Genomic DNA, 16,009 nt, shown 5'->3' with positions numbered 1-16,009 from the left:
CGTCATCTGCCTTGCATGTCCTTGAGGGTGTCTACTTCTACCAACCTATATCAATAGCCCCTCTATCCCTTGTCGGTGTTTTCGGCAAGGGGTAGCAATTTTAGATTGGTTTGAAATTATTTTTTTTTTATTTTTTTTAAATAAAGAGAAAGGAATAGTTCGTATTAGCGAATCGAACTATATAAACACGATCGAGTGGTAATTCTACTGTACACATGGATCCTCACTAATGGCTTTAATCACATGGATCCTCACTAATGGCCTTAATATTGGAGGGAGATTGGACCCCCCAACCCCCCCCCCCCCCCCCAAAAAAATTTGAATTCTAGTGTTATAAAAGGGGGGTAATTCTCATTCTAGAAAATTACTTTCATTTTCTCTCAACCTCCTAGGCTTCCTCTCTTCTAAGGTAATTTCCTCTCCTTATTTAAATCCAAGGACTTGCTTTAAATTTCTTCTTGGTCGAATCATTTTTGTTGTCATGTATAAAACTATCCTTTCTTCTCCTTCCAATGAAAAAAGTGATGGGGGGTATAGTGATTCGACCGGACTTTCGTTGGAGGGTGCCGGAGGGGGTCCGACCGACCCACGGGGGGGTCGGTCGCCGGCCAGCGGGGTTGGTTGCTCAACCAGCCCCGCTGGTCGACCAGCTGGTCGACAGTCGACCAGCCCTATAGCTGGTCGACTTACGGCCAGCCCGAAGGCTGGCCATCTCCCGCCATCCATTGATTCTCGTGGTTTGTCCAGTCCTTCGATCCGCCCTTGTAGTGACTCTCCCCCTTCATCCGGCAAATCCCTTTATGATAGTGATAGTGAAACTCATTCAATTGACTCTCAGCCATTTGTTCCAAATCTCCTAAAGAGACACATTGGTTCTTCTAAATCTCCAGGCAAAAAATTGGAAATCGGGCGCGACCCGGCCGGTGAGGTTGTCCCCCTAGATATCCCAAAAAGTTATAGTCTCTACAATCCGCCACTTAAGTTAGAAAAATGTCTAGGAAAGTATGACCGGGTTGATGATTACGTCTATAGAGCCCCTGGTCCTAAAGAAAGGCTCCCCGGGTCCGACCCCCGTGAAATAGCCATGTACAAGGATGTTATGGACGGGGGTTTTCGGTTCCCCATTCATCCCTTTTTTGTGTCGATTTTCAACGAGTTCCACCTTACTCCTAGTCAAATTAATCCTAACGCGTGGAGAAAAGCGTTATATTTTCTGTATGTCTGTCTCAAAAAGGGAATTTCACCTTCCATGGATATTTTCAAGTGTGTCTTCGAAATGCATGAGCTAGTTCAATGTAATGCCTTTGTCTATTTTACCACTAGGGTACCTATGCAATTCCCTAAGTTTAGGAATTCGAATAGCGGATGGAAGTCCCGATTTTTCTTCGTCCGGCCTTCAAAGGGTCAGTTTTCTTTTAACATAAACTGGCGACACCCCCAAATTCGTCTCTTCAATAGCCAAGTAGAAGCTACTCCCTTTCTAGAAGCTCAAATCCAGGACTTGGTTGATGTTCCGCCCTTTGCACCTGACTTAGGGTCAGTCCTAACCATGAAGAACATGTTGAAAGTGGGGATGAGTCGTCCATTCGGTAGGTCGTTTATGTTGTTTTTCCCCTTTTTTTTTATAGCATGCACACACGTTCATTTATTATTTTTGCCTTTAGCTCGTCGAAACTAATGAGCTTGGATGTTTGTTTCAGGTATGGACTTTGATCTTGATGAGGTATTGAGGACTCTGCCAGGAGAAGATGAGGGCCTTACCCTCGTTGATGGTAAGCTTTCATATTCACCCCCACCCTCTCTTCCCCCCCCCCTCTCTTTTTTTGTACTCTACCTTGTGAGTTTAACTAATTTCAACTTACATGTGCAGGGGTCGAGCTTGATCTGGAAGGAGTCATGGACTCCATGCCTGACCAGGGGCAGGAGGGTGAGGTGGATCCTTTGCCTATCCCTTCAAAGAGAAGGAGGGGGCTGACCTTGGGAGAAAGTCTCAGACGATCAACGAGACTTCTCAGCCCTTAGATGAGCCTCGTGATGTGGTTCCAGCTCCTAGGCCGGGAGCTCCTAGTCGTGCGCGATGTGAGCGCGAGGACTCGCTTCCTAACTTTGGGTTTCCTCCCACCCGGGGCTATAATGAGATGGGGGTGCTTAAGTCGTTGGTGACCCCCGCTCGATCCAGAGCGATTGCAGGACGCAGCGCAGATGACATAGAAAGGGCTGCGGCAGTTTACCTTCAGAGGGTATGTTTCTCATTTCGAGATTTTTTTTTTTGTTGGATCTTGCCTTTTAAGTTAGACTTTAACTCGTGGTTTCCCTCTTTTTCCCCTTATACGTTTTTTTTTTTTTTTTAGGTGGTGGCCCTCTAGACCGGACTCGCTGAGTCGAATCGCCGCCTAGTCTCAGAGTTGAAAACTCTTACTGAAGAAAAGAAGAAGGAGGCTCATCACCACAAGAAGAAAATATCCTTTTTGAGGAAATCTCTGGAGATGTCGGACACTCGAGCTCGTGAGCAAGAGACGGAGATTGACAATCTACGCTCTGTTTTGGCTCGTGCTCCTGAAGAGGCGGTTGAGAGGTATAAGGCCTCAGATGAGTACGCTGGAGATCTTAAGGCGGCTGTGGATCAGTATAAGACATCGTCTGATTATGCTAAGGCTTTGAACTCATACGGGGGGAAGGCGATGTCAGCATCAATTAAGCTCTCCAAGGAGTGGATTATGGCCGAACATCCTTCTATAGACCCCTCTGGCTTGGATAGATTTCTCGCACAGCGCAAGGGGAAGGAGAGCGTAGCTCAGTCATCCAGATCACTCGGTCGTTCATCACAAGGTGGTAGTGGGGATGTCTCCCCTTCGAGCTGAAGCATTTCTTAGTTGCTGTTTTCCTTGCTAGTTTTTTCCTTTTTAGCGTTTACTTTTGCTTAGCCTTGTTATCCTCTACTTGCTCGGGATGTGGGCAAGAATTCTTCGAATGTATAAACACATCTTTCATTCGATATTATTGGCGCTGGATGCGTGGTTCCTTTAAAATGTCGTCTCTCATGTTATTTTTCTTTTCACTGCTTGATGGTGCGGGGGAGTGTTCATATATATATATATATATTTTCCAAGGCTCTCCACCTAGTCGCGTATGCTATGTCGACCGCAGGGGGTGATTTGGCGGTTAAGGGCCTTAGCCAATTTTTTGACTTTCCAGGGCTCTCCACCTAGCCGCGTATGCTATGTCGACCGCAGGGGGTGATTTGGCGGTTAAGGGCCTTAGCCAATTTTTTGACTTTCCAAAGCTCTCCACCTAACCGCGTAGGATATGTCGACCGCAGGGGGCGATTTGGTGGTTAAGGACCTTAGCCAATTTTTTGAATTTTCAAGCCTCTCCACCTAGCCGTGTAGGCTATGTCGACCGCAGGGGGCAATTTGGTGGTTAAGGGCCTTAGCCAATTTTTTGACTTTCCGAGGCTCTCCATCTAGCCGCGTAGGCTATGTCGACCGCAGGGGGCGATTTGGTGGTTAAGGGCCTTAGCCAATTTTTTGACTTTCCGAGGCTCTCCACCTAACCGCGTAGGCTATGTCGATCGCAGGGGGAGATTTGGTGGTTAAGGGCCTTAGCCAATTTTTTGACTTTCCAAGGCTCTCCACCTAGCCGCGTAGGCTATGTCGACCGCAGGGGGCGATTTGGTGGTTAAGGGCCTTAGTCAATTTTTTGACTTTCCAAGGCTCTCCACCTAGCCGCGCAGGCTATGTCGACCGCAGGAGGTGATTTGGTGGTTAAGGGCCTTAGCCAATTTTTTGACTTTCCAAGGCTCTCCACCTAACCACGTAGGCTACGTCGACCGCATGTCTTAGTGGGGTGGGCGTGGATTTCAAAGTTGCCTGTTGGCATAAAAAATTCCTGGTCTTGTGAGCTCAGTAGGCGCACCGGGACGTCCCAGCTAGGCTGGCCGTTCCGTAGCGCCCTCATCATCCGTCACCGCCAAGGTCTTTCATTGAATAAGATAAATTGTTACAACTAAGGGCGCCTTTGTAAGGCATTACATAGAGAAAATAAGCAATGCAACCTAATCTACTATATTTACAAAAGCGCAGCCGGCGCGTACATTTTGAGTTCTACTGGTAATACTTTTTGAGATGTTCTGCATTCCATGGTCTACCTAGCGGCCTTCCTTGCATATCTTTCAAGCTGTAAGCTCCCTTTCCCAGCCTGCGAATTACTTCGTACGGGCCTTCCCAGTTTGGACCAAGCTTTGGTGGGGGGTGTCCTACCGCTGCTGCATCTCTTAGAACGAGATCTCCTGACTGGAAGACCGTTGGCTTCACTCTCCGGTTGAAGTACTCAGCGGCTCTTCGTTTATAAGCCACCATTCTTATCGCCGCCTTGTCCCTTACCCCTTCGAGGAGGTCGAGTTCTCCCCTAGTTGCTGCGTCGTCGGGTTGCTTGACTTTCATCCTTCCTGTCTCGCTTAAGATCTCAACCGGAACCATGGCTTCCATCCCAAAGGCCAGTTTGAATGGCGTCTCCCCGGTCGACTCTCGGGGGGTAGTGTGATATGCCCATAGTACATTGGGCAACTCCTGAGCCCAAAGTCCTTTTTCTTTTTCTAATCTTGTCTTCAAATCCCACAGTATGGTTCGGTTGGTCACTTCTGCTTGCCCATTTGCCTGCGAGTGAGCAACTGAAGTCAGCCTGTGGTCGATGTGGTAGCTGGTGCAAAAGGCTCTAAAACTGTGATTATCGAATTGCTTTCCATTATCTGTAATGATTACCCGAGGTATACCAAACCTGCATATGATATTTTTCCAGACAAATCCCTGTATCTTTGCAGTCGTGATGGTGGCCAAAGGCTCAGCTTCCATCCACTAACAAGAACTTCCTTTGTCCTTTTGACAGGGGCAAAGGTCCCAAGATGTCCATCCCCCATTGGAAGAAGGGACACACCCCGAAAACTGCCGTCTGTTGCTCGGCCGGAATGTGGATCAGATTTCCATGGCGTTGGCATGCATCGCATTTTCTCACCAACTCTCTAGCATCTTCCTTAATTCTGGGCCAATAATATTCTTGTCGAAGCGTTTTGAACGCAAGCGTAGTCGCCCCTTGGTGGTTGCCACAAATTCCCGCATGTACTTCGACTAGCACCTCCTGTGCTTCTGTCGGTCGCAAACACTTCAAATATGGCATTGTGAAGCCTCGCTTGTAGAGTTGCCCATCGATGATGGCAAACGAGGCTGCCCGAACTTTTAGCCTTCTGGCTGTGAGAGCATCCTTCGGCAATTTATTCTTTGTGAGATACTCAAACAGCGGGTTTATCCAACTTTCCTCATTTTCTACATTCATAACATCGATTACGTGTTGGATGCTAGGTTGTCGCAGAATTTGCACGCTGGCTGTGCGAGACAGTCGTCTGGGGTTGACTAATGCGAGCTTAGCCAGCGCGTCCGCTCGCTCATTGTCCTTTCGAGGGACCTTAGTTATCTTAAACTTAGTGAACCCCTTCTGCAAGTTTTTGACCTCCATTAAATATGCAGCCATCTTTCCGTCCTTTGCTTCGAATTCCCTCGTCACTTGCCCGATTATCAACTGAGAGTCGCTGCAAACTTCCACTGAGGTTACCCCGAGTCTGGCTGCCAATCCCAAACCCGTGATTACTGCTTCGTACTCGGTCTCGTTATTTGTTGCTGGGAATTCAAAATGCAGTGAGTATTCCAACTCTTCTTCATTCGGACCTATCATTATGATCCCCGCCCCGGATCCTTCGTCATTTGAAGATCCATCGACAAAAATTTTCCAATCTGCCTGCTCCCCTGGTGGGAGCTCGGGCGGGGTGGTGAGCTCAATGATGAAGTTTGCTGAAGCCTGTGCCTTAATAGCTGTCCTTGGCCTGAATTCGATATCAAACTTGCTTAACTCGATGGCCCATTTTAACAACCTCCCAGAGGTCTCGGGCCGATATAGAATCTGCTTGATAGGTTGGTCAGTCATTACTTGCACCGTGTGAGACTGAAAGTAAGGCCTCAATTTTCTGACCGCGACAATTAATGCAAACACCAGCTGTTCAGTCAGGCTGTATCTTATTTCTGCACCCCTCAATACTTGGCTCACATAGTAGACTGGTTTCTGCGCTTTCGAGAACTCTTTCACCAGGACCGCGCTGACTGCCTTTGGTGATACTACAAAGTAGAGACACAACACGTCCCCAGGAGATGGGCTGGTCAAGACCGGGGGCTCTTGTAATGACTGCTTCAAGTTCCTAAGAGACTCTTCGCATTCCTAGGTCCACTCAAAATTGGAGGAGCCCCCTATAGCTTTGAAGAAGTGGTAGCATTTGTCTGCCGCCCGGCTCATAAAACGATTTAAGGCCGCTACCCGTCCCGTCAGCCTCTGAACCTCCTTCCTGCTGGTGGGGCTTTTCATTTCTAGGATTGCCCGAATTTTGTCCGGGTTCACTTCGATGCCCCTTTGCGTGATCATGAAACCTAGAAATTTTCCACCTGCGGTACCAAAAACACACATCTCTGGATTGAACCTTAATCTGCTTTGTCGGGCAACGTCAAACACCTTTTGCAAACAGGCCACATGGTCATTGGCTCTGGCACTCTTGACCACCATATCGTCAACATAGACTTCTACGACATCCCCGATTAGCCCACGAAAGACTTTGTTCACCATCCTCTGATACGTCGCTCCTGCGTTTTTCAAGCCAAATGGCATGGCTGTGTAACAGTACGTGCCGAAGTCCGTGATAAATGACGTCTTCTCTTGATCGGCCTCGGCCATTGAAATTTGATGATACCCCGAAAATGCATCTAGAAAGCTGAGCCTTTCATGACCCGACGTTGCGTCCACCAGTTGATCTATTCTGGGAAGTGGGTATGAGTCTTTTGGGCATACCTTGTTCAACCCAGTATAGTCTACACACATGAGCCATTTTCCATTTGACTTCTTCGCAAGTACAACATTTGCCAACCACTCAGGGTATTGCACCTCTCGGATAAAACCCGCCTGTAGCAATTTTTCCACCTCTGCTCTGGCCGCAGCCTGCCTCTCAGGGGCAAGGTTTCTCTTTTTCTGCTTCACTGGCTTAGCCCCTGGCTGGACACCGAGGCGGTGCTGCGCGACAGTTGAGCTAATCCCCGGGATATCCTTTGGGTTCCAAGTGAAGACATCCAAATTTTAGGCTAGACACTTCGCCAATTTTTCCTTCTCTTCGGATCCCAGGCCTGTTCCAACAAGAAACTCATTTCCTTTGTCAATAAAAATTTTTTCAATCATATCAAGAGGCTCGATCCGCTCCCTCGGGAGTTCTACATCCAGCATCATGACTGATGGTGGGCTTTCGGCTTGTATACTATCCACATAGCACTTTCTTGATGCATGCTGGTCTCCTCGCACACTCCCGATCCCCCTGCTGGTTGGGAACTTCATAATTTGATGGTATGTCGATAGGACCGCACCAGTTGCATTTAGCAACGGCCGACCGTAGATAGCGTTGTAAGCCATGGGGGTCTTGACAACCAAGAAATTAGTCACGATCACCACTGTCGCTGGGTATGTCCCAAGCGTGACTGAAAGCTTTACAGTCCCTTCCGGTATAATCGTTGCCCCTCCAAAGCCTTGTAGGGGGGTAGTCACCACCTTCAACCTTTCTTGAGGGATTTTTAGACCCAACAAGGCATCCCAGGTGAGGACATTCCCCGCACTCCCTCCATCGACTAATACCCTCTTCACGTCAAAATCCGCAATATCGCCTACTATTACTAAGGCGTCATCATGGGGGTGAGTTACACCAATCAAGTCCTCTTCATCGAAAGTTATACTCTGGTTGAATCTTGCTTTTTTCTGTATAGAGCAGACCCTTAATGAACGCGCATAACTCTTCCTAGCTAAATTTGAGTCGCCGCCCGACGCTACTCCTCCGATGATCATGTTTATCACTCCTGCTCTTGGTGGGGGTATGCCTTCGACCCTTTGCCTACTCTTATCATTTTTCACATACTTTGCCAATAGCCCCCGTCTCAGCAGGCTCTCAATTTCTTCCTTTAACTGTAGGCATTCTTCGGTATCATGCCCGTGATCTCTATGGAAATGGCAGTATTTACTTTGATTTCTCTTGCCCGAAGGGGTTAGCATTGGTTTGGGCCATTCGAGCTCCTTCATTTGCTGAATCTCCATCAACAACTTTGTTCGTGGAATGTTCAAAGGGGTGGGTGTCTTGACCTCCTCTCGTTTTTGCCTGACTGATCGATCTTGGACATAACCCTTGCTCGTGCGTTCACTCTTCTGCTTATTTTTATCATTGTGCTTTTGCTCGTCATATGTTTTTCGCTTATTAGCTTCCGTCTCCCTTCTATCCCTGAGATTTTTAGTTACCTTCTCCGCTTCCTCCGCATCGACATACTTGTCTCCCTTCTTTAATAGGTCATGCATCGACTCCGGGGGGTTCTTGGAGAGTGACATCTTAAAGGCCCGGTTTCGCGTTCCATTCATCAAGGCTGTAACCACTGCGGACATTTGCAGGTCTCTGATGCCAAGAGTCGCCCGGCTGAACCTGACTAAGTATTCCTGTAATGACTCGTCTTTGTCCTGTACAACCTGCATCAACCCAATGGTTGTCTTCCTCTTCCTCTTACTGCTTAGGAAATAAGCCACAAAGCTCCTGGAGAGCTCATCAAATGACTTGATGGAGTGCGGGGCCAAGGTTGCTACCCAGTCCCTAGCCTCCCTCCTGAGCGTGGGGGGAAAGGATCGGCACATCACGGCGTCCGGGACGGCATAAAGTCTCATCAGATCCACGAAGGTTCGTAGATGGTCAAGCGGGTCCGTGACTCCATCATAGGCTTCAATCATGGGCTGTTTGAAGCCTTTAGGCAAAGGGACCGCCATGATTTCTGGGGCGAACGGGTCTTCCTCCAAAACCATCTGTCTCCGCCTATCCTTCCTTTTGGACAACGCATCGTCTATCTTCTGTGACTTGATTTCTTCCATCTTTCGTTCCAAGTCTACCATGGTTTGCGGGGGCTGTTGAGCTCCGGTCATTGGGGCTCCAGCGTCTCCCGCTCCCCGCTGAGAGGTGGGTGAGACAACCGCCGGTGGCACTTGAGGCGGTTGTTGATTCGTCACTTCCGTCGGGCTTAAATGAGGGATGGTGGTTCTCTGCGACTGGTCTTGTAAAAGCACCATCATTGCTGCCAACTGGTTTTCCAAAGCGCTGAATTGACTCTGCGTCACATACTGCGGGGGCGGTGGTGGTTCATGACCCCTTGCAACTGACTCCGACTCCACCTCCGCCGTATTCCCAACCAGGCGAGTATCACTTCTTGTTCGTCTTCTTGACATGGCTTTTTAGTTCAAATGAATAGTTTCCCACAGACGGCGCCAATGAAATGATTGTGGAACAATACCCTTCTATCTGGCTGGTGGCGTTCGGCGTTCCGACTACTCCGTCAAATGTGTGTGACCTGAAAAACGAAGGCGGGGCTCTCTCTCCCGTTTTACCTCCGGCGTGAGAATTAGTTTTCAGACTTAGAGAAAATGTATTTGAAAATTAGATGGCTAAAAACGAGAATGGGAGCACAAAAGAAAATCACCCCTTACCCGTGTCTCATCCGGGGGTATTTATAGATATTAGGCACTAGGTAACCGCTGGGCGGTTGTGGTGCCACGTGTCCCACGATGGTATTCCCACTACACCCACGTTCTGAGTGATGAGTCCTTAACCTCCCGCTGGAAGATTGTACTTGTATCAGCGGCCATGTAACCTTGTTGATTCATTAAAGGTTTTATGACTAAGTGTTTGGACAAGGGATATCATTCCCGTTGAGTATTTCGCTTAGTTGTAGAATGATTTCTTGGGATAGCAGTAGAGCGCCCTTTGGGGGTTGTGGTAGAGCGCTCCCTAATATCGACATTTGGTAGTACTTTTGACAAAATATATTTTAAATTGTTGTATTTTATGTTATATATATATATAACTTAATATTTGAATGAGAAATTGAAAGAAACAAAGGAAAAAATCAAAGAAAGTGTGAAATAAAATGTATGGGGACTAACTTGCAACAATTCGATAGTTGATTCGAACCACTAAACGAAGATCAAACATGCAAAACGTTCAATTGGATGCAATTGGGAGCCAAAGGGATGTAATATAGTCGAAGTATTCTCACAAATCACATTTTAGTCAAAGAAATTATGTTTCAAATTTTTAGCCTTAACTTGAGACCCATTTTTCAAATATAAAACATTTGAATTGGAGAAATTGTACTGCTAGAATAATTGTAACTCTTTGAGTTATCATTTCAAAGCATTTGAATGACCTTAATCGAATATTGGGGAAAAAAGTTACGACCAAAATACCAAAAACTGCTCATGGACGAGTCGACGTGAATTGATGTGCGTGCGACACTCTATTTTCACCAACCCGAAAGTCATTTGGCTCAATTGAGCGTGCGCAGTATTTATGCCGGTGCACATGCAGGCTAGCCAACCAATAGCAATTTCCTTTTTCGATTCAAACTCAACATGGCAAGGATTTTTATGAGATTTTTTTACCTAAACTCGACCCGTATATATACTTGGATGACTCGTACATAAACTCTCCCCTATTGTACACCATACATACACCTCAAATACATAAATTCTTTCAACATTCATCCATCCAAACCATAAAAATCATGTGCTATTTGTTGAAGAACTGTGAAGAATTCATAGGGCATTGCAAGAATAAAATCGTGAGAAGCTTCTACTTGGATTTTTGGGCAAGAACTTGAAGACTAAATCATGATTCATGAAAAACCTCGCGAAGAAAGTCAAGAAGTTCAAGACCTATCTTCTTTTATTCAATTTTATTCATTTTCGAGTGATGTATTCTCAAAAAATGTTCATTTCTTTTAATTTTACTATGCTAGGCTAACTTTTTAGATGCTAGAACGTAGATAAACCCTTGTCCTGATGTTTGTATATTAATTAATTATTTTGACGTCCAAATTTGTTTGTTGATGGATGTTTGTTATTATTTTTAGCTACTTTTAAATTAATTAGCTACTATGATATATTGAAAATTGTCGTTAGCAAGAGAAATAATAGATTTTTAATTGAAATAATAAACATGGTAAAATGCTTTACATATTTCTATAGGCGTTCTAGAGCTTTTAATGCACTTATCATGTTTGGTTTCTTTAATGCACTTATCATGTTCGGTTTCTTCATCGAGAAATTGGAAGGGTTACAAGATGGGAAAATATTTGGTAACTATCCAGAGATTTTTTTTTAAATTTAAAATTGGAAGATTAATCAACTCTTCTTCACACATATTTGTCAAAAAAAATATTTTTTTTTGAAAATTGATTAACAAGGGGATTTGAAAGTCTTATTGTTGTTCTCACATATTTGATAAAAGCTCATTTGATTTAACCTTGGAAATAAATAGTTTAATTTTCATAGATTAGAATAAATACACAAAAACTTGTTCTCACATATTTGATAAAAACTCATTTGATTAAGGTTTTTATTAAGTTTAACTCAATTAAGCATTTTGTCCTAGTGAGTTCAGCACTTTATTCATCATTTTATTACTTGATTGCAATACCAGACACTTGCTGGATGTCAAATGGTCGCTGACCATCACACATGATCACAACATAATTTTAATTTAACATTTCATGTTGAATTATCGAGCTCATCTTTAATTGTCAATTAGAAAACCCATTAAGATCATGATCACGCCTATTAAATAGAGATGAATTCCATATTACGAATATTAATTCGTAATGCATCCACATGGTGATTAATAGATTTGCCTTACCCATTGATAGCTCAAGGAACTTCGAGTTGGTAACCGAAGTCTATTACCCACCTACGATTAAGGTTTTACGTACGACATTCAAGTAAATTTCAAGTGATCCAATCTAATACATTCAAAATGTACACTGATAATCTAATTACAAAAGTTAAAGATGAGTTTTAATAAAACTGAGATGATTGTATTAAAAAAATGATGTCTTATTAACGACCGTGGTTTATAAATTTTAGATCGAATTAAAAATCAGGTATTTCTATGCTGAAAAACTTAATCACTAAATTTATAATATCAAAATGATCGGCGGAAAGAAAAAGCTCAAATTAATATAATCGATTTAAAGAAAACAAAGTAATTATTTCAAACTTCATGAATGCAAATATTACCCGAGAACATAAAGAAGATGAAAATATTTTTAATTTTCTCATTTTATTTTATTTTGTATCAATTCATTTATGGATGGTTATATTCACGCCACATATTTTTATAAATACACCATATTTTAATTACATTAAAAGTTATTAACTTCTATTCATCCCGTCACATTTATATCCTATATTTATTTTTCATCACATTTTTAATTTAAATATTTTATTAATAAAAATATTGTCTTTAATTATGATTTTCGTCAAAAAATATTGTTATCGTACTTTAAAATGAGGGTCAAATATTTAATCGCATTTTGTGTTATTATTCTTATTTTTACTTGTTTAAAAATACATTGGACAAATGAGTATTTTTACCATATTTTAAAAATTTGGAGATAAACCATAAATAGTAACAATTTATGTTAATTTGAGAGTAATAATGCGATCAAAAAAAGTTTTGAGATATAATTTATATAGTCTAATTATTAAAAATTGTGCTATAGATATATTTTGGCTTCATTTATTTATGTGTACCGCTATTGACATCAACATTTTTTATATATATCGACTTTTAAACATATAATTATATTATTAAAAATATAATCATATTATACTTTTTATCTTATACAAATTTACCTAAATAGACATAAATAAAAATATATAGTTCTAACTTCGTCCATTAATATTTATTTTCATAAAGTCTTTTAAACCTTTATATATTCTTTTAGAGTTTAAGTTTAACTAAAATTCTAATAGTAATAAATTACCATCTTCATCTAAAATCATAAAACCCTAAAAATAGAATATCGTCTTCAATGAAAATTTTAAAAAAATTAAAATAAATCAACACATTATTAGAGTTATAATTCTTTCATGATATGAAAAATGAAATATTATTTTGAATGCTTTTTGAAGTATTGGTTCGATAGATGAAACTATACGAGACATTTTAAAATAAGTTTCAATACCTATCAAAATATTTTTATGTTACAAACGAAAACGAACTTAAAATTATCAATTATAACACAAACAACCAAACTTATTAGCTTATAAGCAAATAGTAATAACAATAATAATAACATCTTCATCTACAACATAAAACCCTAATAAAAAAATATCTTCTTCAGCAGAAAAAATCAACACAATATTAGAGTAATAATTCTTTCATGACATGAAAAATGAAATATTAATTTTTACGCTTTTTTTAAGTTTGGTTTGATAGATGAAAATATACGAGAAATTTCAAAATAAGTTTCAATACCTGTCCAAATATTCTTATATTACAAAAAGAAACAAATTTAAAATTATCGGCCGAAGCACAAACAATCAAAATTACGAGCTTATAAACAAAAGAAAAAAAAATACCATCTTCATCTAAAATTATAAACCTTAATCATAAAATATAATCTTCAACGGAAATTTAAAATAAAAAATAACACATTATTAGAGTTATAATTCTTTCGTGATATGAAAAATGGAATATTTTTTTTTAAGTATTGATTTGATAGATGATAATATACGAGAAATTTAAAAACAAGTTTCAATTCCAGTTCAAAAATTCTTATTACAAAAAAAAAACAAATTTAAAATTATCAATCGAAACACAAACACCCCCCCCCCCCCCCCCCCCTCCCAAATTATTATAATAATAACATCTTCATCTAAAATCATAAAACCCTAATCATAAAATACCCTCTTCAATATAAAAAAAATCAACGTGATATTAGAGTCATAATTCTTTCATGAAATGAAAAATGAAATATTACTTTTTTCATTTTTTAAATATTGGTTTGACAGATGAAAGTAAACTAGAAATTTCAAAATAAGTTTCAATATCTATCCAAATATTCTTACCTTACAAACGAAAACAAACTTGAAATTATCGACCGAAACACAAACAACCAAAATTAGTAGCTTATAAAAAAAAAATATATATCATCGTCATCTAAAATCATAAAATATCATCTTTAACGAAAATTTAAAATAAAAAAAAATCAACTCATTATTAGAGTTATAAATATTTCATAATATGAAAAATGGAATATTATTTTTTAAATATTTGTTTGATAGATAAAAATATACGAGAAATTTCAAAATAGAGTTTCTATATCTGTCCAAAAATTCTTTCATTACAAAAAAAAAAAAAAAAAAAAAACTTAAATTTATCAACAGAAATACAAACAATCAAAATTATGAGCTTATAAACTAAAAAAGAAAAAATAAAAATTGATTAACATATGATTTGAGGAGGAATTTTTTTGGTTGCTCGAGCAGTACACTTTTAATAGAATCCTATAAATTCAAGAAAATAGATTTGCTAACATTTATAACTAAATATTAAAGTATCGACACGATAATATAGAAAATGAAAAGTAAGAACCAGATTAAATATTGATAGTGAGTGGATGAATATAGTGATTTTAAAATTTTAAAATTTTTAAAATTGTATTAGGAATGTATTTATAATGGGATGAATATATAAAATTTGTATGAATTTATAATTTTTAAATGAATGAATTTATTAAGGACAATATTTGAATTTGACATGGATGAAAATAGTAAAAATTGTGGACATAAATAACAGCACCCTTTTATTTATTTTCTGTTAAAATTGCTTACATGTTTTTTAGTTTGCCCTTACAAGTTACAACAGTGACCCAAATCACTTGTGATGCCGCCTCAACACAAAACGGAAATGGCATGTTTGGATTATCACCTGTATTAGAATATAATTGGCAACCTTTTAAAAGATTATAAGTTGGTTAAATATAGTTTTATTCACATATTCTATAAAATTTACTATTGTTATTTACATATTGTATAGAAGGTAAATATTTTCGCGCTACAATTTTATTAACTATATCACATTTTAATTACATTGCATATCCCTAAATCTTTCTTATTTTTACACTTATCTTCTCAACCTATTTTTTTTTAAATTCTTTTTTATAATCAATCTTCTATTAATTTTCATATATTGTCTAAAGAGATAATTTTCGTCCAAAATGTTTGTTATAAGGGCTAAAAAGACATATTTCTCTCACGTATTTTCAAATAATCGAAATAAAAAACTAATACAAAAATTAAATAAAATATTTGTCCATCTTTTCAATATACGTTATTAAAATATTTAGATGAAAATCGTGATTAAAAACAATTTTTTTTAATTAATTGAAGGTTAAGAATGACAATCCGACGAAAAAACAATTGAGAACATGATAAAAGTAAAATTAACCAAATATTGAACACATTTCTCGTAAATGGAATGTGATGCAGTTATAAAAAATCGTATTGTGAATATAATTACCTTTGTCTAACTTACATTTTAGGGAATAATACATAATTCCTACACAAGATAATTACATTTCAAAACTAACAAACTCGTCAAATTATTTCAAAATTCAGGTGTTAATTTCAATTAATTATATATAAATAATTGGAATTAATTATCCCACCCAATTAGTAGCATCTTCCACCTACCCCAACAAACTAATAATATCACACCCCACCTGTAAAAAATTTTCAAAAATTGAAAATTAACGTCAACTCTTCAATCGTTAGCAACAATATATATTAGAATTCAACAATCGGATTTAGGATTCACTTAATAAATTAAGATTTTGAAGGAAAATCATTAATGGGTTAGAAAAAAAGATGATTGTTTCAAATAAGACAAGAAAATCACTTGTTTGGAATGATCTAAAAAATAAGGAAAATAACAATTTCTTATTTTTTTAACCACATATTTCACATCAATACACTATTAAAAAAAAAAAAAACAGTTTTCTCTAAAATGGGGCTCAAACAAAGGGCTAACTATGACCAAATTTATATTTAATGTGATCGCCTGATATCA

The 16,009-nt window shown here is 39.5% G+C and overlaps 2 protein-coding genes across 2 annotated transcripts; one reads left to right on the top strand and one right to left on the bottom strand.

Annotated features, from left to right (window-relative positions):
- The first annotated feature begins 1,633 nt into the window (after positions 1-1,633).
- Positions 1,634-3,251, top strand: LOC111406982. Its single transcript, XM_023036329.1, has 3 exons — positions 1,634-1,772; positions 1,871-2,240; positions 2,352-3,251. Exon 3 carries the CDS (start codon positions 2,487-2,489, stop codon positions 2,859-2,861), a length of 375 nt encoding a protein of 124 aa, XP_022892097.1. The 5' UTR covers positions 1,634-1,772; positions 1,871-2,240; positions 2,352-2,486; the 3' UTR covers positions 2,862-3,251.
- An 852-nt stretch (positions 3,252-4,103) lies between these two features.
- Positions 4,104-9,327, bottom strand: LOC111406633. Its single transcript, XM_023036022.1, has 4 exons — positions 7,222-9,327; positions 6,358-7,134; positions 4,859-6,261; positions 4,104-4,776 (listed from the first exon to the last, which is right to left on the bottom strand). The coding sequence occupies exons 1-4, from the start codon at positions 9,325-9,327 to the stop codon at positions 4,104-4,106; spliced, it is 4,959 nt and encodes a 1,652-aa protein (XP_022891790.1).
- Positions 9,328-16,009: the final 6,682 nt, after the last annotated feature.

Source organism: Olea europaea, chromosome 12 (genome assembly GCF_002742605.1).
Source record: "Olea europaea var. sylvestris chromosome 12, O_europaea_v1, whole genome shotgun sequence".
Lineage (NCBI taxonomy): Eukaryota > Viridiplantae > Streptophyta > Magnoliopsida > Lamiales > Oleaceae > Olea > Olea europaea.
This window is presented reverse-complemented; position numbering and strand designations above follow the sequence as displayed.

Coding starts and splice junctions, on each gene's coding strand:
- LOC111406982 (XM_023036329.1), top strand. CDS start 2,487: ATGTCGGACACTCGAGCTCGTGAGCAAGAGACGGAGATTGACAATCTA.
- LOC111406633 (XM_023036022.1), bottom strand. CDS start 9,327: ATGTCAAGAAGACGAACAAGAAGTGATACTCGCCTGGTTGGGAATACG. Junction 7,135..7,221: donor ACAAAGGAAATGAGTTTCTT/GTTGGAACAGGC, acceptor TGGAACCCAAAG/GATATCCCGGGGATTAGCTC. Junction 4,777..4,858: donor AAAGGACAAAGGAAGTTCTT/GTTAGTGGATGG, acceptor TATCATATGCAG/GTTTGGTATACCTCGGGTAA.